At 36.8% G+C, this 20,482-nt stretch overlaps 2 protein-coding genes and 1 long non-coding RNA gene across 6 annotated transcripts in view; 1 reads left to right on the top strand and 2 right to left on the bottom strand.

Moving 5' to 3' along the window:
- Positions 1–10,145, bottom strand: part of LOC118262810 (choline-phosphate cytidylyltransferase A) — a 24,899-nt gene extending 14,754 nt beyond the window's left edge. The window contains exon 1 of one of the 4 annotated variants that reach the window (XM_050697423.1): positions 9,591–10,145. In XM_050697423.1, the coding sequence (XP_050553380.1) occupies positions 9,591–9,731 (141 nt within the window). In that variant the 5' untranslated portion in view covers positions 9,732–10,145. Of the gene's footprint in view, positions 1–3,395; positions 3,841–9,590 lie in introns of those variants that run through there. The other 3 variants (XM_050697425.1, XM_050697426.1, XM_050697424.1) reach the window with 3 other exon arrangements.
- Positions 3,980–10,884, top strand: LOC126911277 (uncharacterized). Its single transcript, XR_007705797.1, has 2 exons — positions 3,980–4,495; positions 10,113–10,884. It is a non-coding gene; the product is annotated as an uncharacterized LOC126911277 (long non-coding RNA).
- Positions 10,784–20,423, bottom strand: LOC118262844 (importin-5). The gene is made up of 17 exons (XM_035574470.2): positions 20,258–20,423; positions 18,884–19,117; positions 17,501–17,643; positions 17,118–17,316; positions 16,044–16,169; positions 15,581–15,792; positions 15,239–15,470; positions 14,780–14,923; positions 14,573–14,692; positions 14,129–14,324; positions 13,890–14,042; positions 13,335–13,813; positions 13,110–13,250; positions 12,779–12,998; positions 12,352–12,652; positions 12,038–12,251; positions 10,784–11,953 (listed from the first exon to the last, which is right to left on the bottom strand). The coding sequence occupies exons 1-17, from the start codon at positions 20,372–20,374 to the stop codon at positions 11,870–11,872; spliced, it is 3,315 nt and encodes a 1,104-aa protein (XP_035430363.1). The 5' UTR covers positions 20,375–20,423; the 3' UTR covers positions 10,784–11,869.
- Positions 20,424–20,482: the final 59 nt, after the last annotated feature.

Below are 20,482 nucleotides of genomic sequence, written 5' to 3' on the forward strand. Positions count from 1 at the left end.
TGAAATTGAAACAGCTACACGTCTGAACGTGAAGGCATGAACATTGACCAAGTGCGTCATCAGAAAAATAAAACAGCTTAAAATCGATATTAACACTTAGTTATTAATAGAAATTATTACGGAAACAGATGTTTAAACCAATTTTAAATCATAGCTTAAGCATTTTAGACACATATCAATCAAGGATTATAAAAGTAGCAAGCCTGTTCTTATATTTTTCATTTATTCCAAAATAAATTATATAAATAATAAAACTAATTAAAGTACTTTCATTAAGGAAAAAGGAATACCTATTTACAGAGGCAATATGAATAATATTTCAGCTTACGTCCCTAATAAATTACAATTTGAATTAACGATGTGTCATTCAATAAATATAGAGTACCTAGACCAATTTAGTTATGACAAATCAATACCTTCAATATACATGTATCAGAGTACCCATGACATTAGTCGAGTTACTTCTCAGGGCGTCGAGTGTCGATTAACTTTTTATTGTTTCCTTTTTTGGAGGGGGGAAAATCATCCAATGACTTCTCCCGCCTTGGGCGAAGCGAGAGGGAGTGTCAGACTTTTACTGACTAAAAACCACCCCGTTCCTTCTCCTGCTTTTCGAGCCGGAGCCCCGGTAAACCCGCTAGGTAGTCCGCAGCTCCGGTTTATTGTTTCCTTGGATTAGGTAAACATATCATGGCTATTGCCAATGGCAGTACATTACTCCGAGCGAGCCGGATACATGATGACGGAGGAGTATTGTGTATAAACACGCTGATAGCACGACAATTAACGAGGTCAAAATGTTGAAATCACACAAAACTTCAATGAAACTACAGATTACAAAAATTCCACCAAAACATCTCTTCGTGAGTCGTGTCTTAAAATAGTATCACGAAACAACTTGTCACAGTTCAGTAGTTCAAACAGATCAATAAATAAACGTTTGAAAGTTAGTCAAACTAAATAGACAGTATACTATTGAATAATGTTCTAGAATGCAATGGTAGCGGTAACAGTTTTGGCGTCACCGTATTTGGTATGAACCTCCGGTCGAGTTACACAAAGCCCGATATCATTTTGGCATTCATGTGACATACAGCTATCGAAACTTTCAATTTATAGATCATCCAGAGTTTGACTTTAATAAATGTATTCTGAATAGAAACCTATAAAGAATGGGACTAGGGATACCTGAATGTAATTATCGATACATGTGCATGTAGAGAATGGTTTTACTTCATACATCTAACTCTTATTATTCTTTCTTATTCTTCTTACAATACTGTAAGCAGTATACTGCTAGGTACATGAGTACAATACTGACGTAATCTATCTAAAGGGAAAAACACTTTATCGAATACACGAGGAAAACGTTTAGGGTAAACTGTTTTAAAGCTTTTATGTGAACACATGTACACAGACATTGGCAAACAGTACTCAGTTAGTGAAATTGATGGATTTCTCTAAACTAGTTAATCTTTATGGATATGTAATGCCAAAATTGTCGATGTTGACAAGACAGCTTGTTAAGCAAACAGGAAAACTATTTAACAGAGAAATTGCAGCGCTAACGCACACTATATGATTCTAAAATCAAAACGCTTCAAAAATGTCCAAGAATATAAAATGTTACATAATTGGGTACTCACTTAGCATCGAAATGGAAGCCCGTCACGCTATATGAGTAAAAAAAATCACCGGTAATACAAATACACTAGAACTTTCATTGTATATAATTTGAGAATTGAGAATTCACGAGGACAAGGCTACCAAAAATGTAGCAATAGTTACTTCCATTTTGCCGCGAAAAGCTACACTTTGTTAGCTTCAGTCATGTGTGAAAGCCACTTTGGCCAATCTAGTAGAACACGATCTTTTAAATGGTATTTGGTGTAATGTTTAAACTGTAATGGATTAATGTTACCGTCACACCGACACTTGTACAGTGATTGCTGAGAATGCGCGGATTGACGTCAAATCCTGCGTAACATAATTTCGTAACCTTCAGTATGAACGACAATCAAAAACAAAGGTGTTTTACGCGTCACATGACAAACATCCAAACATAAGCAAGTTTCCGATCATTTTACAACCAGCAAGTCCATGTCATGCCGTCCCATGACATCGAACTTGAACCTGGTTATTCTACTATGGAGAAATCGATTGCATACGTAATCAAATCACCACACTTGGGAAACAGCAACCTTGAACAGCAACCCGTTTTAAAGATATTCATGATAATTTAATGCGGTTCTGTGCCCACTGCCCAGCTTAGCAAATCAACAGCGACATGGTAAGCGGCGAATGCTCTCGAAAATACCGATTGCTTAACTTGTATTTTTTTACCCCTCATTTCAATGAGTATTGGCCGTTTTGCGTCATGCAAATAGTGTTGGTGATCTGAACACGCCTTGGTAAAACTTAAACAAATTGTCAGTGAAACGTTCTCTTACGAAGATAACTTTTAGATAAGTAATCCCATGCTGTTTTGCTTTGGAACATGTTTGTTTAGTTGGTGGTGAATGACGTAGGTGGCAGGTGTAGTTAAACTAAATGTAAACTGTAGCACTGTACGGTGTACACGAATGTTAATTATATCAATAAGGAGTCAATGATAATAATTACTGACTATGCCTCTAATATTCCGCCGAATTACTGATATATTAGCAGACACACCAGGTGCCGCCTTCTTTATTGTTTTCACTTCCACTATCGAGTTTGTCTCATTTTATTTTGCATTGTCCACACCGTTTACTCGTCCTCTCACTTCTATTCATACTTCATTCATCTTTGAATACATAGGCAGACATTCAAAAATATTACTGCATGGTTTAATCTTAAATACTACAATACCAACATTAACTCCGAGCCAAATTTCCTTCACTTCATTTTTTCCTCTAAAGGCTGTCTTCAAAATTTAAAAGACTTATGCTAACCACTCAATGTTTCTGTTTATGAAATCTAATTTTAATAAATCATTATGTGCATACTTTTCAAACAATTTTGGAGAATGTTTACATTAGATGGACATTTCCTGTAGTATATTTGGATTCATGCTTATTATTTACTGTTTCTTGAGTTTCTATGTACATTTATATGCGAACTTTCTATGGAGTGGGCACTCATAGACAACCTTCGGTGGTGCAATGAGTAGCGCCAACTTTCACTCATACTTGTACAAACAATGCAGTCTCCTCGTCTCGACTTGTCGGCCACTACAGTTCCATTTCCCCGTATGTACCACACAATTTATAGTAATAAGTATATTTTAAAATATATCTCTAAAGACCCATAAGGTTGTGTAAACATTTGTTTGAGCTCGGCCTAGTCAGCGCGGAAAGAAAGCTCTGTGACCCCGGAAAACTAGGAAGGAAGTTAAGATCAAAGTGGGTACTCACGGTGCGGTCTACTATGTCCTGTTTGACAAATCCATTCTTTCTGTATCCGTTGAGTGCAGGCTCCAGCTGACCGTTCACATGTCCGTGCCCGTTCGTGAGCGTCGTGGTTATTGTGAAGGCTGACATCATCTACTATTTACTGTCTTCCGATTTATGCTAAATAACTCGACTGTACGTGTTATAAAATATTAAAGCTATAATTTAGGAACTAGCATCATTCAATATTTTAACAAATTACAAAACAATAAAAATTAAAATTACTTTTACTCAACAGATATTTCTCAAATTTTTTCTATCAAATGTAAGTGAAGTTTGACAAGTTATTTTTTTCAGTAATCGTATGTTTTTGGCTATGTATTTGAGAACCGGTATTTTTGTAAAACAACGGAACACGCGAACTCCACGAAAGTACACGAGTGACTAAAACGATATGAAACACGGAGTCGGCGTGAGGAATGCGCCTGGTGTGAGCGGGTGGTGCGGCAGGCGCGGGGAGCGGTCGATGCCGGGTGGCGCGACGCCGACGTGGAGGCTCGACAGACACGCGACGCTCCACGAGTCGCCCCGAAGGGGACTTACTTTACAGCCGACTACAACTCCGTCCAGTCGCCAACATTCCGCCAAATACCGACTTGCACTATACTCGTATGCAACTTAGTTTTAACGTTTTACAGCTGAACAAATAACTTCCTTATGGCGGCCTCTGCGACATGTGAGGAGTGAGACCTCATACGGTGTGGATGCTGCTGTGTTGCGTGCAACTAACTAGCGTGATTATATGCGAGATGTCATCTGGTTTGGTGTGACGGATATTGATAGCAATCATACCTATCAAAGTTTTGCATAACAATTAATTATAAATAAGTTTATGAATATTTTATCACATCGTACGATGTTGATATCAGCTGAGCGCATGATATCAGCTCCTGTAGTGACGACACATTTTAATTTGTTAATTGCCAGTGGAGCGGAGGGTACGATAGTTCTAGGAATGTCGACAGCTAATGTGTGTGTGATATTGTTATCGTTACGTTACCATGGATAAGTGACAGGATAGTATTAATCCTACTTTAGTCTTCTGCCCTTTGAATACACGTACGGTAAGCAAAAGTCCTCGTTGTTAATTAGATGACGTTCAAAACCTTTCATCAAAGATTCCGACAACTTTTGTGTGTTTTATCATTTTAATTAAAGATTTAAACATCCCATTTTTCTCATCGACTTCCTTAATATGGGGGTGTTCTTCATCAATTATTATTTAATTGTATTTTAAAATTTAAACTTTTGTATTAGACTTATCTGACGCAATATCTAATTATAATTTCTAAGCATTGTTATAAACGGAATTATAAAAAATAAATCATAATATTGTCTGGTTCAGACTTCAAATGTTCATTTAAATAAATGATCGTCGCACATCGGTCGCCATTATTCGTCATCTGAGTTGCAAAGCTGAACAGTTCCACAGATAATGCGCTTAGAAATTCCTTGAAACCATAATTGACGAATCATCAATTAGTAGAGGACATCACAGTTGGACCCATATCACTACATAGTATAAAACAAAGTCACTTTCTCTGTCCCTATGCTTAAATCTTTGAAACTACACAACGGATTTTGATGCGGATTTTTTTTAATAGATAGAGTGATTCAAGAGGAAGTTTTATATGTATAATACATGCATAATATATCACTATTGCACCCATGCGAAGCTGGGGCGGGTCACTAGATTTTTATATAATTTATTTAGTACTTCTCGTCGGTTTGTTGATTAATTACTCTACATATACGTAGCGTGAGTACCTCTTACATGTGAGGTACGTGACTTGATTTAACAATTTATTTCCTCGATTGTGTTACTTTATACCTCAGAGAATGTAGTGCAATTTGCTAGGAGTGCGAAGGTAAACAAAACCAAAGCCAATGACTTACGAAACTCTATTTTGTGTGTTTTTAAGGTCAGTCTCGATCTGTCGATTATTTCTGTTCCTTTTTTTTTTTTGTTCTTTTGTTATAGTTATATCGCTTCAATTACAACTTTAACCACAATCTATAGCGTAGTCGGATAGACAAACAAGTTTTTGCATATCTGAACATAATATTGAAATCCAATAATTTATTTAGGAACGCAAAAGGAGAACACTTTTTCCCCCAAAAAGTTAAACAGGTCAAATCACATCTGCGGAGTGTCATTTAGGTGCGGGCGTACCTATTCAAAATGTGATAACAATAAATTCCGTTAGCGTTTAGGTGTAAAAAAACCCACAAGCACGAGATGTGCTTATTCTGAAGCATTACTACCTTTTTTTAAATCGTTTACCTGTGATCAATTCATTAAACTTTATCGATCCGATTACCATTAAAAGCACCGAAACCTCATTAAATTTATTCTCGTAACACACGGTTTAAGAACGTGTAATCGTAAAGATATGGTCGCGACAGCTTCCTCTTCGCCTGTTTTAAAACCGAACAACCTTGACGCCGTGGACCTTTCAAATTCTACCAAAAAACCTACCTATACTAACTACTAATAAAGACGTTTTACCAATAAAGATGGCATCCACTAATAGGACTACCGTGGGTTTACCGGGGCTCCGGCTCGAAAAGCAGGAACGGGGTGGTTTTAAGTCAGTAAGAGTCTGACACTCCCTCTCGCCTCGCCCAAGGCGGGAGAAATCATTGGATGATTTTACCCCTAAAAAAATCTACTAATATTCCCATAATAATCTACCTATTTCATTTCACATTATTTCGGTCACGGTACATGTGCAGTAATCTCAGGTATTTTATCGATGTGTTATGCAATTCCCCCATAAACTATGTTCGAATTGTTAGTTTTCTTTCCTTTTTTCAGTGGCTAAAACGATATTATTTCTATTTTGAAATCATCCGTCAACAACCTGTTGTTGGTCGGTAAACATGTTTGTCGGTTTATTAAGGTGCAATTTGTTTGGTCACTGATAAACATAAAAATTGGCATACTTCAATAGTATTATCAAAGTCACCTTCTACCTGTGTCATCTCTACAGTAAAGTGTAGTTCCAAGACTACCTTAGTAGGTGCGCATGTACATTTTATTGCAGTTAGCTAAGACTTCTAACTACAGTCATGTTCTACTAAGATTACGTTTATCAATAATGTCTTTGTACAGATAACATTGATATTACATTGATTAGTCATCGTACCTCGATTAGCAAGTAAATGTGATTCAAAGCTATAAACAGACTTCAGTATGGGATTTTATGATTACAATGACGTCCTAGGGTCAGCTGTTGATAGCACATGAGTAAACAATGATACGCGGAAAGATCAACGAGCACGTTTAGCTAAGGAAAGTCGAAAGTACTTAGCCATAGTTAATGGATTTTCTAAAAATATAATATTACAACTAATTCATCACCTTCCCGTCTAAATTTAGAAAATGGTTGCCGTCACTAGAGACGGGGCGATGGCAACGACCGCTCCACTAACCGAGTGGTGGGCGCCAAGCGAATGTCTCTCGGTACAGCAGTGCGCTGCTCTGCCAACACCGACATGACACACTCACATGATTTCATTACAGATAGGTCGCAGTTTATACTCGTGGATACCCCAACAATATCCGAGCATTCCCGATTGAGACGTACAAACAATAGATACCATTCTAACGATGAAGAATGGTATCCCATACCAAGCATTATTAATTGTATGTACCTATAAAGAAATTCCTGTTTTTTTAATGAAATCACATTATAAAAAACGTGGTCGACCGAGTGTTGCAGTACTTATTTCTGGCATTGCACGTGGATGATACACACAAGAGCTAAAAACTGAGAGTTAACGGAATGCCACCTTCACAGTGCGCTCACAATAATGGTTCAAGGCTGCATCAATTTGTTCATGGCATATCGTCGCACGCCACGCTTTCATGACGTGTTGTAGCTGATGATAAAATGGGAATAATGTCAAGAAGTGAGTTACGTAATGCTTATTATGATTCGATCGAACGATTTGATTTGGTTCTTTGCCGTTACTGATTTTAACCTTCGAGAGTGCACATGTACCACATGTATGTACTCGGTTAGTGTTTATTAAGGCACGCAAAATAATGGCGTACGGACGTACGTCACTCGTATTCTAGCTATGGAGTTGTGTGCAGAATGTTATCAGTTATCACTATATCACATCATTGTCATAGTCATTAGAGCGTGCAGTGGAAACGGCAATTTCGTTCAAAGGCAGTGATATAAAACTGCAAATAGACTAATCACGATAAATGAAAAGAGTGGAGCAACGGTTTGATAAACACGAAGTTTATGACAAATACTTCCTACTTCTACCACCAACTAATCCAAACTAGATTTGGCAATCAGTAAAGCGTGGGATTTTAAGATGAAAATAAACAAAAACTACTATCCGCTATCGTCACGCGCTAATGGGAAATCCAAGAAAGAATATTACGTCGTCGTCGGCCGAATCGGTTTTGTAGCACATTCGTATTTATGGTCATGCGAACATGAAGTCATAAATTACAATTGATGGCTGTGTAGTCAGTTAGTTAGCTAGTGATGCATATAGTCGGCTAGTGCATTAATATGTGCAGTGTGGAGTGGTAGAGCGACGTAGGTGAGGTATCCGAACGAGTGGCGCGGTCAGTAATCACGCCACATAGTTGGCTACGAGCCCAAACTATTGATTCATTTAGCTTTCATTTTCATATCCCTGCAAAATGAAAACACGATATATGTATGTATACAGGCGCATAGTACATTTTCAGTGTTTACTTTATCACCGTGTATCCACGCGTGATTGTGAGCAATTAAATAAGTACTCTACTACCTGGGGCATTAAGTTTACCGATTATTAATTATAACATTCGTTTTATATGCCTAACGTAAAATGCTACAAAGGCTATATAATTTGTGTGGTAGGTCAATGTAATTAATTCTTGGCACATTTTTTTTTTAATTTAAATTTGTAATATTTGCTTTTGGTCTTTAGTTACACATACACAAATAATAAAGTTATTTAAAAAACACAATTTTATCTAAATATTTCCCTAAACAGTGATATTTATTTTTCTAATTGGAATGTCTAGTCACATGAGTAGAGAGATATGTATAGCTATTTTCCTTAAAACATAATAATAACTGAATCAGGGAAAAAGTTGGCTAGATATATCTATATCTAACTCCTTTATCATTCAACTTCCTAAATATAGATTTAACATAATAAAATTACAAGATAAAATTTACATATTTCAATATGCTATATGAAATGGGGGAGGGGGGTATTGAAATATGTAAAACTGGTAACAAATGCTGAATTTTTTTTTAACAAAGTTAATATTTAGAGAAGAAACACCTTTTTGAACATTCCGCCATAGTATTTTTTTTAAGAGAAGTGGTTAATTTAAGTCAAGAGCTACTTTAATAGTAAAGTGAGTAACTCTAACTACTCACCGGAGAATAAATACTATGATGTAAAGCTGAGAGCAGTTATTGGATTAACCTCACCCTCCTTCTGTTCAACAGATTAACAGGTAAGGTCACTAGAGCAATGAACTAACCTGATCTACATTACTATGTAGTTCCAGTTACAATATTTATTATCTATGCAGTTTCCCTCCAATTATTTCAACAAAGATTGATTTTAACTGAATTATTCTTAAAAAAATATTTTGTTAGTTTATGGATCATTTTCATTAATTTTTTTTTATATAAACAAGCTTTAAAAAAAATTACTAATAATGAGTGATGTAGGTACCCAAGTTACACAATACATTAGTCTTATCAGCAGTATCATAATAAACAGATAAGTTCTAGTTAAAATCTGTTCATGACTGTTAGTCATGCAATAGATATGATTCATCACCAACAGGCTCAACAGTGCTAGTGATCGTTCACTAGAGGTACACCCAGCTACATCATAAAAATACAGTGAAGGTTGCTTGCAACATAAATTCAGGCAACACCAATTTGAACCATATTGCATTCATCTAATGGTACAGATTCGAACAAGTTAGTTTAGTTGTTACTCACCTCTTCCATACAATGCCATGATACAGCAGAGCATATCAATTCATGCTAATTTAAATCAAATGGTGTAACAATAGATTTCAGTATTGCTATAGTTTTTATATGAGAATTTGGTTGATAAATGCTGGCAGCCTACTGGAATACTGGCACGGAAGTTGATATGACGTTTGGTACTAACCTGCAACGCATCTATCGGTGCTTGGCTGGTCCCGCTAGTGATGCTGGTGTCACTGCCATTTTGACCCTCGCCGCATCCACCATCAGATAATTTAGAACTCATTTCTTCTTCACTGCTGAGTCGGGACCTCTTACGGGACATTATGACATCGCCTGCCGGCGTAATTAGCTTCAGCGTATTGTGCACTTGAGTATTTGTCAATGTGGTTCACTAATGACAACTTTTTCAGGCAGTCAAACGGTTGTCGTAATTTTTTGTTATTATTTACGAAAACTTAAATAACAGTTCCAAGTATATAACTCTGACAACGTGCAAGCAATGAAGCTACCTATTTAATGAACGAACGGTATCAAATAGTGAATTTAATGTTTTTTTATAATCACAGTATTGTTAAAGTATATCTTTGTTTCTGGTCTTCAATACAGTAATTTTTTAAATAAACATGGAATATTATACATTTCCAAATACAGGTTAAAGTAAAGTAAATACAGAATTTTATATTACGACATTCAACTTTGACAGGCCAAAACGATTGAGGAAATGAGAGCAAATATGACATTGACGTGTGCGTCTGAGTTTGACATTTCAACCATTATTGCCACTATCAGATTTAGAAAAACCTACACTCATGGAAACTGTAAGATGCAAATCTACCAGATAAATAATTTTCAATTAACTGCAGTTATGTACTAAAAAATTGAGCTTATCCTCCTTTTATGTACTCAATATACTAAATCCTACTTTCAAGTTTAACACTTTTCTGAAAACCGTATTAAAATCGGTTGAGCTAATCGCTGAGAAACACATATGTATAGGTCTAATTGAACGCCTTTCTTTTTTGAAATCGATTAAAAATGTTTTTCAAAATGTGCGATTGCCGCGTATTTTATGTTATATCATGCAGCACGGTACTTTGCAGCTAATTCCAGGGTGTCCTTACTCCAGGCTCGCTCGTGGTGGAAAACCGGTTTAAAAGTATTGTAAAATAATTTCATGATTGGGTGAAAATTTTCATAAAACGACAAGACCGGCAAGTCCATACGACGGCATTTTGAGCCCCATTTCATGTTTGTTTCTGTTTATGGAAGAGGCGCACATTCAGTATGTCCTCCTGAAGAAGTTCTAGAAAGCAGCGAGCTTCCAGTTTGTTCCAGTTACCTTTGTGCAATTATTTTCCTCTACAAAAACAAGCATTTTCATGTCAAATAACTTTTATTTTAGTTAAACAAAGAAATGTATATATAATATTATATATAGGTATGTTTATTGAATAAAATTATATCTTATAAACAGATATGACGCCTCGTCCATTGCGAGAAACAGCCACCAAGTTCCCATCATAGCCGAAATATGGCAAACTATAATATAATAAAACGTAAATGCAGACGGCCCAATTGTTTAAAAAAATATTTATTTTCATAATAAAATCACGAAGAACGCATGAAAATTGTATTACAACTAAAATGTTAATCTAGCTGCTTTGCCTTTAGGCCCAATACAGTCTTAGCTTCCATAGCAGAGCTTTCAACTTGTCACCCAATTTTTAACGATTTTGAAAACGAAATCTTAAAAACATAACGCTAAAGTTATAACAGTAACTTTCTTATGAAGATTACAAAATACACATACACATCAGAAAAACAATGTAGATAAATATTTTTCACTTTGGGACCCATTTTACAACATAGAAAGCTTGTAATATAATAATAATAACGCGTATATACCTTAACACTTTTAAACAACTTCGATAACTTCCCATGTTTATCAATAAATTGGACCATCCCCATTATAGTTGCTTACAAAATATCGACATTAAGAAAAAGAACTACATATAAAGACAATGAATATGCTCAAAGAGGTACTAACACTTTTAAGGATCAAGCATGAAGCTACTTCAAAAATTAGTATAAAAATATATCACAGCAATTTAAGTTAGCCCAACTGATACTTTGCTGAGTGAGATCGAAGAAACAAATCCTCGAAAGGAAAGAACAACTCGTAATGAAAGTATACAACAATATAATTTATCGGACATCAGTCGTTTATAAAACTGAAATGGTTTAAAACTCGTCTAAATCACAAAAAGATATATTTTCAATTATTACATCATACAACTTTTATACACATGGTAATAGTTGGTTTAAAGGCGGTTAATGGTTAGTAGTGATGCGCGAGACATGGGCGTGATGAGGAGAGCGTGACTGGCAACGGATGAGCGCAGGGTGCCGAGAGAGTGACGTGTGGCGGTACTGGCGGTAATAAATATGGAGAGGCCCCCACTACGTGGACAGGGCCAGCTGCAGAGCTTCCTTGTGCTCACTGCTCAGCTGCATCAGCACAGCATTAAATAATTCCGCATTGCTCTGCAACAAATTATAATGTTACATTAATTTCATGTACTATACACATGATTGTTTTGATGTAAACAAATCGTAATTGATGTTTACCTGTATTTGCCTAACGAGAGCAACCATCTGCGCATAAACTGGATTTTCAGTAGGCACGGCGTCCCTCAAGAATGCTTCTGCGAGTGTGGCGATAACATGCTTGGGGGCATCAGGAGATGCCAGTGCCGCATGACCACTCGCCGCGAGCTCACACAGCAGGGAGTATACGTGTGGTGCTTCCTCTGTGTCTTCTGTCACCGGCAGCCATGTTAGCCTGTTAAAGAATCATAAGAAAAATGTGTAAGTATTTACTAATTCATTCATTAAATGTATTAACAAATAACAAGTTAGTATGAAATTGGAGTTTGACTCACCAATGCCTAATGATTTCATCCCTGTCGATCTGAGAGTGGTTATACTTGATGATCTTTGCGACGGCTGATATAGCGTTTTCGGTAGCGTTGAGGTTTTCGAGTGCACGTGCATCAGGTTCGGCGATGAGCGCGGCCAGCAGCGGCACGGCGCGCGCGGCGGCGCCGGCGAAGGCCGCGCCTCCGAACTGCGCCAGCACTCCGCACCCGTACGCCGCCGCCTGCCGCACCTCCGCCTCGGCCGAGCGCAGCCCGCTCAGCATCGGCTCCAGGAAGATGTCTTGGTACTTTATGCATGCAGGACCTGCGGGCGAACAAACACACGATACAATGTCTTGATATGAAAACGACAGAAATAAATGTAAATCAACAAACAGCGCATCTTTACGTTTTTTTTTTCCATGCAATGCCTAATAATGACTATTCTTACCTCCAAATTCGATAACATCGTCAAAAATACATATAGCCCATTGGCGGTCCGAGTAGGGGCGGCCGGGCGCGAGCAGCTGCACGAGGTGTGGGAGCAGACTGTCGAGGTGCGGGAAGAAGCTCTCGCGGTACGCAGACATCAGCGCGTGCAACACGTCCGCCACGCGGGACAGGCCGTACACGTCCTCGTTGTCCTCATCTGCTAACTGCTCTTCCACTACCTGAGTTAAATTTTTTTTTTTTCAGTATGTGTTTTAGCTGTTGCATTTTGTCACATTTTACGAATTAAAATACATTAATCGGTATCAGGTACTTTGTAATAAAATACTCACTTCATCGTAATCTTCGTCAGAGCGTTTTTGACGACGCTCAGTGGCACGTTCGAAATGTTCAGTGAGCAATTTGTTTAATATACGCAGTACTTCCGCCATCATTTCGTCTGGGAGACAACCACCGCCCAACAGTTCTATGCACTGAAATCACAATAACGCATATTAAAATTTTTACAAATTCCACCAATTTATTGAAGTTGGAAAGTACACTAGAAAAATGTATACCTTTGCGAGGCTGTTGAGAAGTTCCACCTGGACTTCCTGCTCAGGCTCAGAATCGATAGCCTTGAGTAACTCAGGCAGAATGTATGCCCACATGCCCTGTATGTACTGGGGCCCACGGATGCGCGCGCACTCCAGCAGGTAGGGCAGCGACTCCGCGGCCGCCGTGCGCACGTTGTCGTGGAAGTAGAACTTCAGCATGGGAACCATTAGCTTCACTACATCCTCTGCATATTCTGCGAACTCTTCCTTGAGCTCGCGAGCGTAGCACACGAGCATGTCACAAGCTGAAGCTTTGTCTTCGAGACCGGCAGTCTTAATGCCAAAGTTTTGTTGCTCGCCGAGTGTGACGAAGTGCCAATCGAGATCTCCCTCGATGGTTTCCAAATCATCGTTATCGAGCAATGCCACCTCGGGTTTCATGGCGGCCGTACGCATCACTGGCTCCATCACCATGGGCAGATATTGCGCAAACTTCTTGCCTGTTAAGTAAACATAGCATTAAATATTCCGAATTTTACAGATTCCTTCCCTATGTAAGAATAATAAATTACGTACCCATAATTCTGCAGATACGCGACCAAGCGGAGATAAGGTAAGATGTCTGCGGGTCGTCAGCAGGCAACTGTTCGCCTTCCGTGTGCGTCTTCAATAACAGATCCATCACTTCAGAAGCATCTGATGTGAACTTCTCCTCACCAACAGCCAAACCTAATGATGGAAATCATTTGATAAATAGATAATGCTAAATAGATAAAATAGTTTAGAATGTTTACATGAGTAATGTATGTACTTACCAATAAGACTGACACACTCAATAGTTTTGCCGCGGAGCATCTTAAGCTCGTCGGTAGTAGCATTGGCAATGATGTACTTGAGGCAGGGCATCAGCCGGTCGTAGTACACGACAAAGTCTTTCTCCACAGTGTCGGCGACGGACGCGATTGTTGTTACTATTTGTTCAAGCACGAGTTTTGTGCCACGTTCCACCAACTGTAAGTTTACTTTACTTATAAAAATATTCTCATTTTTACATAAATGTTGAATTGAAAAATATCATATTGAACTTTGTACTATCAATAAATGTCAGTGAACTGAGATCCGTGACTGTCTATAAGAAGAGAGAGAAACGGAGCAATTGCCACATTTTATCTGCCAATGCTATGGAAGTAATTGAACTTTGGGAATAGTTCCATCACTAACGAACATTGGCTCAGTGTGATATTGTAATATTATCTTACCTCTTTGAATTTAGTGGTCAAAATTACTTCAAGTTTGCTCATCAAGGGGTCAAGGTACTGAGTAAGAATTGGCTTGGGACAATCTTCACTGAAGTTTACTAAAGCAGCAGCCGCATGAGCCTGGAAAAGTCAATAAATAATAATCAATAACTTGCAATAACAATAAATTTACTTTAGCTATAAACTATATGAATTTGGCGTAATTACCTGCACGCGGGGGTTAGCATTGTCATCCAGCACCATCAAGAGGCCAGGCACCACTTTGTCATGGAACTTCTTCTCGAATACGGGAGCGAAGTCGGTCGACATCTGACCCACAGCATTACAGGCAGCGTAACGCACGCGAGGGTGCTGGAATCATTAAAATAACATTATAACAACCTATCAAATACAATAGAAGGTTCATTGAATCTCTATTATTATCATGTATGTGAACTGAGATCCGTGACTTTCTATGAACTAGAGAGAAATGGAGCAATTGTCACATTTAATCTTCCAATGCTATGGAAGTGATGTAACCTTGTTAATGATTATATCACTAACGAACATTGGAATTAATAACTATAAGGGTTCCGTTTTTTTGCCATTTGGCTATGGAACCCTAAAACTGACCAAATTGCCTTTATTATCAGTTACAACTAGTGTCATGTATAAGAAATATCTTACAGGGTCAGTGAGATAGTTGAGGACAGCAGAGACAACTTGGTCCAGCATCTGTTCCATTTGCTTGTGGCAACCCTCGCCAGCAGAGGACACAGCCATGAGCGCAGCGTGGCGGCGGCGCCAGTCTTCGTGGTGCAACATTTCAGGGACCCGCCCTACGATCAGATTCAGCATGATCTTGCCTCCAAGTCCACAGCACATGCGATCTAGAGCTGACTCAGCAGCTACATAATTTCTGTGGAAATATTAAAAAAGCGAGTTTAAGTTTTATATCTCTTAAAAACTGAATTATTATGTCAAGTCAGAATGTTTGCAATATCTATGTATAGAAAATGTTATACTGACTGTTCGTTGTCGTCCTCGGCCGCGTCGTCTTGCATTGACCAGTCGGGTTCATCGTCTAGCTCGCACATCATTTCGAGTACGAGCGGCGTCAGCATGCTCACTCCGTTGGGCACTTGTTTGCGCACCATGGCAGGTGCTGTCTCGCAAAGGGTCACCATTGCCTCCAGGGCTAATTGACGCCAGTTATCTTCTGCATCTACGTCACCAACCACCTAATACAAACAAACAATGAATGTTACTCACATATAAACTAACAACATAATGTGAAGCAATTTATAAACAATATTGTCATCAAGGGACTGACACCCAAATGTATAAGGAACATCGAGTGCTAATTATCTTGTTAGTTGATCTAGTAAGATTCTTAGTAGCTGTATCATACAAATATAGCCACATAGTAAAGAATCTTACAAACACACTTAATTAAGAATATTTCAAGTTTTATACATTTTAATGTACCAACCTTGATGCACACTTGGAAGATGGGTTCTAGTTGAGGGCGCAAGAATTTTGGGGCTGATTCAGCGAGTTCGATAAGAACTTTCAAAGCAGCATCATCATCACTCTTCTCAATGGACTGAACTATAACCTGTGAAATAAATCAAAAAATATTATAAATTAAATGTTAACTTTTCGTGTTCTGAACATTGTAACTTGTCTTATTATAATGTCTTGAGAGGTACTATCAAACTCCACCCTATAGAGAGGATGGTGTTAGCGAAATCTCAATTTAATTTTGCACATTCTGGCAGTAATACATTTTATAGAAAAAGTTTACGTAAATGATGTGCTTTAGAATCTTCCAGTTAAGTGTTTTCCGTGGCATTCAAGTACCAATGACGAGTGTACCAAAATCAAATCAGTCATTGACAAGCATAATTATATTGTTCTTGTATTAGATTAACATTTTAAAATTAAAATATTATTAACTACATGGAGTAATGGAGTAGGAAAGTAAAAAAAAAGATTGTCAAGAGAACATTGATACTCATATTCAAACAGTGAAATATAATAATATTCATCTGAACACAAAGTACTAACAGTATCAATACAATAGAGTGATAAAAATCAACTATCAGCGAGTCAGTCTAAAAATAGTGGCAATTGTGATCATTCAATGTCGAATTCATAGTGCATTGAATTTATAAGTGGTCAATTACAGTTTGCATGTCACAAAGTTATGATTTATAATTTATTTGATACTAGCTTCTGCCACGGTTTCTCCCGTGTTTCAGTGTTATTCCAGTTCATAGTCTACCTATGTTCCAAATAAACAAACAAACTTTTACACTATTAGTAGGATACTGATAAAGTCTAATAAGCTAAGTTATTTCAAATCTACCATTGTATGTATTTTTAATGTACGATGGCGCAGTAACTGAACGTTTAGCTGCTGAGAAACATACTGCAGGTTCGATTTCGGCATTGAAAACTTCTTTGTATATTTCCCACTTTATTATTTGAGGCATATAAAATGTAGTCATAATACTGGAGATTATTGTGTAATGCAATGTTTCTAATTATTATAAAAACTCACCTGCATAAGAGGGAGCAGTATATCACTAAAATGTTTGTGTATGGCAGGCTCCTTGTCGTGGAGTAATATGAATGCGCCAACTGCCTTCACAGCTTGAATGCGGAGAGGTTCCGATGACGACTGAAGGGCAGTCAGCAACATGCGCTTGATCACAGGGAGGTTTTCATTCTGGCGGTGCCCAAACACACCAGGCACTGACCTGTATCATAAACCATAGAAGTTACTTATTATTTCTACACATAACAATGACAAACCAAGTTACAGTTATTTCTTAATACAAGAATAAACTATTGCGAACTTGACATTGAGCCAAACTTTACTATAACAAAGAAGAAAGTATTGATTATACATTAGGGATAGTTAATTTACATTGTATTACTTACGTGAACATTCTGATGCCAGCCTCTTGGATGTTGGGATCTTGGGCACCAGCACAGTTGAACATGAACTGTAGAAACTCTGGCCATTGGTTAACACCATCATCATCTATGTGGTTTCTGGCCAGTTCTGATACGACGTCACAGATCTAAATAACAAAGAAATGTTTGTTTTAGTCTATTACAAAATTTTCAAAAACCTCTTAAAGCTGTCCAAAGGGAATTCGGGAATCCAGTCTTCATACTCAGCACTCATACTTGTAAACTTGCAACGAGTTGGTCAATGAGGCCAGTCATTCAAATCAACATAATTATTTCAGTAGGTTTTAAATTATTCTCTGGAATGTTGTTCAACTGATTGTCTCATCAAATCAACTGTCTGGAGAAGTACTATCAAACTCCATCCTATTGAGAGGATGGTGTTAGCGAAATTCCCAATTTAATGTTGCACATACTGGCAGTAATACATTTTAAGGTAAAATGTTTACGTAATGATGTGCTATAAAAATACATTTGTAATTGTAGACAATCTATTTTTGTTGACATGTAACTGATAGAGGTATAATTTTGATTTCAATAAAATATGAAATAATACATTATAATATCATGCTTTGGCTTAGTGGTGTTAAGTTTTATTCTAACATATTACTAATGTGATAAACTGATAATTAACTTGAGAACTCTGGCCTCATCTAATTCTAATTTGATTGCTTTGCTTATAAATGTAGAGCTAGAGATAAGACTTAATATTCCAATACATGAAGCCATTAGACAGAGTTTAACATATTTATTTATTAAAATAATAAATGATCTTAATGACAAGCCTATTGTAATATTTGATATGGCACATTTGTTAAGAACAAACATGAACCACTGATTTTTATGATAATGTAGATTTTTTATGGCTTCAAGCTTCACAGTATGCCTGTGGAATGCGGATGAGTCATCCTACTATGTACTCATAGAATGAAATTAGATTAAGTATGTAGTATGTACTTAGTACAACTGATTCAACACATGACTCGCTAGAGAGCAATTAACAATGATAATGATGGTAGTGCTCTTTTTTGTAAGGTCTACACTTACTTTTTTTGTGTAGTGTAGTACAAAAACTCTTGGCGATTGCAACATTATAATGATTACAGATAAATTTTATCTGATCTAAATACTATTGGCAATTTAATAAAAAATTTTGATAAACCTAATTCACATTTTTGATACCTAACAACTCTAATATTTAAACTTATTTTCACTCTAAGGGTGAAAGATTTCAGTGGTCAGGATGGAGATATCACAACAAATCTACTTGGCATACTTGACAGCCATTATCAAGAATGTATTGAAAATGAATGAGTGCAAGAATTTCCATGTTTACAAAACAATACATACCTTGCGGCGGAGTTGTTGACTGACATCCATCTGCAGTGTGAGAAGTAGTTGTTCTCTGAGGACTGTCTGTTGCTCAAATGGTAGTTTTGGGAAGAATTCAAAGAACTCTGCACTGAGCAATCTTCGGAGCAGCACAGCTGCTGTTTGACGTCCTTCTTCCCCAACATCAGCATTTTGGATAGCTCCCACCAAGTGTACTACTTTTGTTTCAGTTGGTATATTATTGTATGCCTCCTGTTCAGCAAAAAGTTACAAACATTTTTATAAAAGTCTAAAGGAAATAACAAATTCAGATAAATAGATATTGACATCTTTGAAATTTTGAATACTGCACTGCAGATATGACCAAGTATCTAATCATTTAATCCCTTATAAGTATTTATAGCTTTCACAGAAAAGATGAAAGAATTTTCCAGTTGAATTAGCAATTTTTTTTTGTGAAATATTTATTGACACACATGAAAGAAATATAAAAATAGATTATTGTAATTACTATTTGTAATTTTCAATGCTTCAGATTTATTTAATAGACACTGGAGTTGTAGTGCAGTTTATTTAGTACATTGCAAAACAACAAGTATCAGTTATGCAATTAAACAAAACATTAAATAATTATTGCTCCTTCTTGTAATAAAACATTTATAGAAATTTAACTGGGTCCAGAATCTAGAACTTAGTCCTCTAAAAGTAGGAACTTAAATACTTCTCTATCCCTCCAGATCTAACAAAATTGTTGTAATTAAGAAAAATTGTTTATATCACAATTTTCTAAAACAAAACGTTTTTAAAAAAGAGATAGTAAGCTTGTTAAGTTGCTTCAAAATTGAAATAGAATGTCGGAAAAATACATTGCGTAAGATGCAATTAAATAAATCGTTCAAGAAAAGACGACCACACGATGTAAATTATAGGCGGTGTTTTTTTTTTGAAAATTTATAATATCTGCAACTTAGGCAATGCGTCATCGTCATTTTTTGCTTAGAAATGTTGAAATTAAGTAATACATTTGAAATAAAAAAAATCTAATGGACAAAGCAACAGATATTTTGAGCTATAAAACCACATGTACAAATTGAACGTTAGCCCGGCCGCAACAATAGATCGCTATAATTATTAGCGTTTAGCAACGTGTAAACATGAACAAGTTAATTATTCAACTTGTATGTTTTAAGTACAATATACTTACACATTAATTGTGTATTTTAGTAGAGCAATATCAGAATTTAGTCGTCGTTGTTTGAAAAGTAACATGAAAATCCTCCATGACCACGTTTTGACACGAGGCTCGTAGATGATATTAATCTTTTAAACCGGCCAATTTACACGTTTTTACGCTATAATATAAACAAAATGTAAAACACAATTAGTACTTACTTCGGCTTGGGATCTTATGTCGTTATCGGTTGATAATAAAGTATTTAGTAACTGGTAAAATTGCGCCTGATCTCCTGCCATGTTGAACCTCTTCGAAAAGGCCCGATTTTTTTTCATAAACTTTTATCTGGCTGGTCACTTCACTTCTTAAAAGTGTGTTGCCAGTATTTTTTTATTTTGGTTAGTCGATTAATAAGTTTGTTGTCTATTACACAATAAGCTTTC

This window comes from Spodoptera frugiperda, chromosome 12 (genome assembly GCF_023101765.2).
Source record: "Spodoptera frugiperda isolate SF20-4 chromosome 12, AGI-APGP_CSIRO_Sfru_2.0, whole genome shotgun sequence".
Lineage (NCBI taxonomy): Eukaryota > Metazoa > Arthropoda > Insecta > Lepidoptera > Noctuidae > Spodoptera > Spodoptera frugiperda.

Coding starts and splice junctions, on each gene's coding strand:
- LOC118262844 (XM_035574470.2), bottom strand. CDS start 20,374: ATGAAAAAAAATCGGGCCTTTTCGAAGAGGTTCAACATGGCAGGAGAT. Junction 15,793..16,043: donor TCTTCCAAGTGTGCATCAAG/GTTGGTACATTA, acceptor TGTTTGTATTAG/GTGGTTGGTGACGTAGATGC. Junction 15,471..15,580: donor GCCGAGGACGACAACGAACA/GTCAGTATAACA, acceptor ATATTTCCACAG/AAATTATGTAGCTGCTGAGT.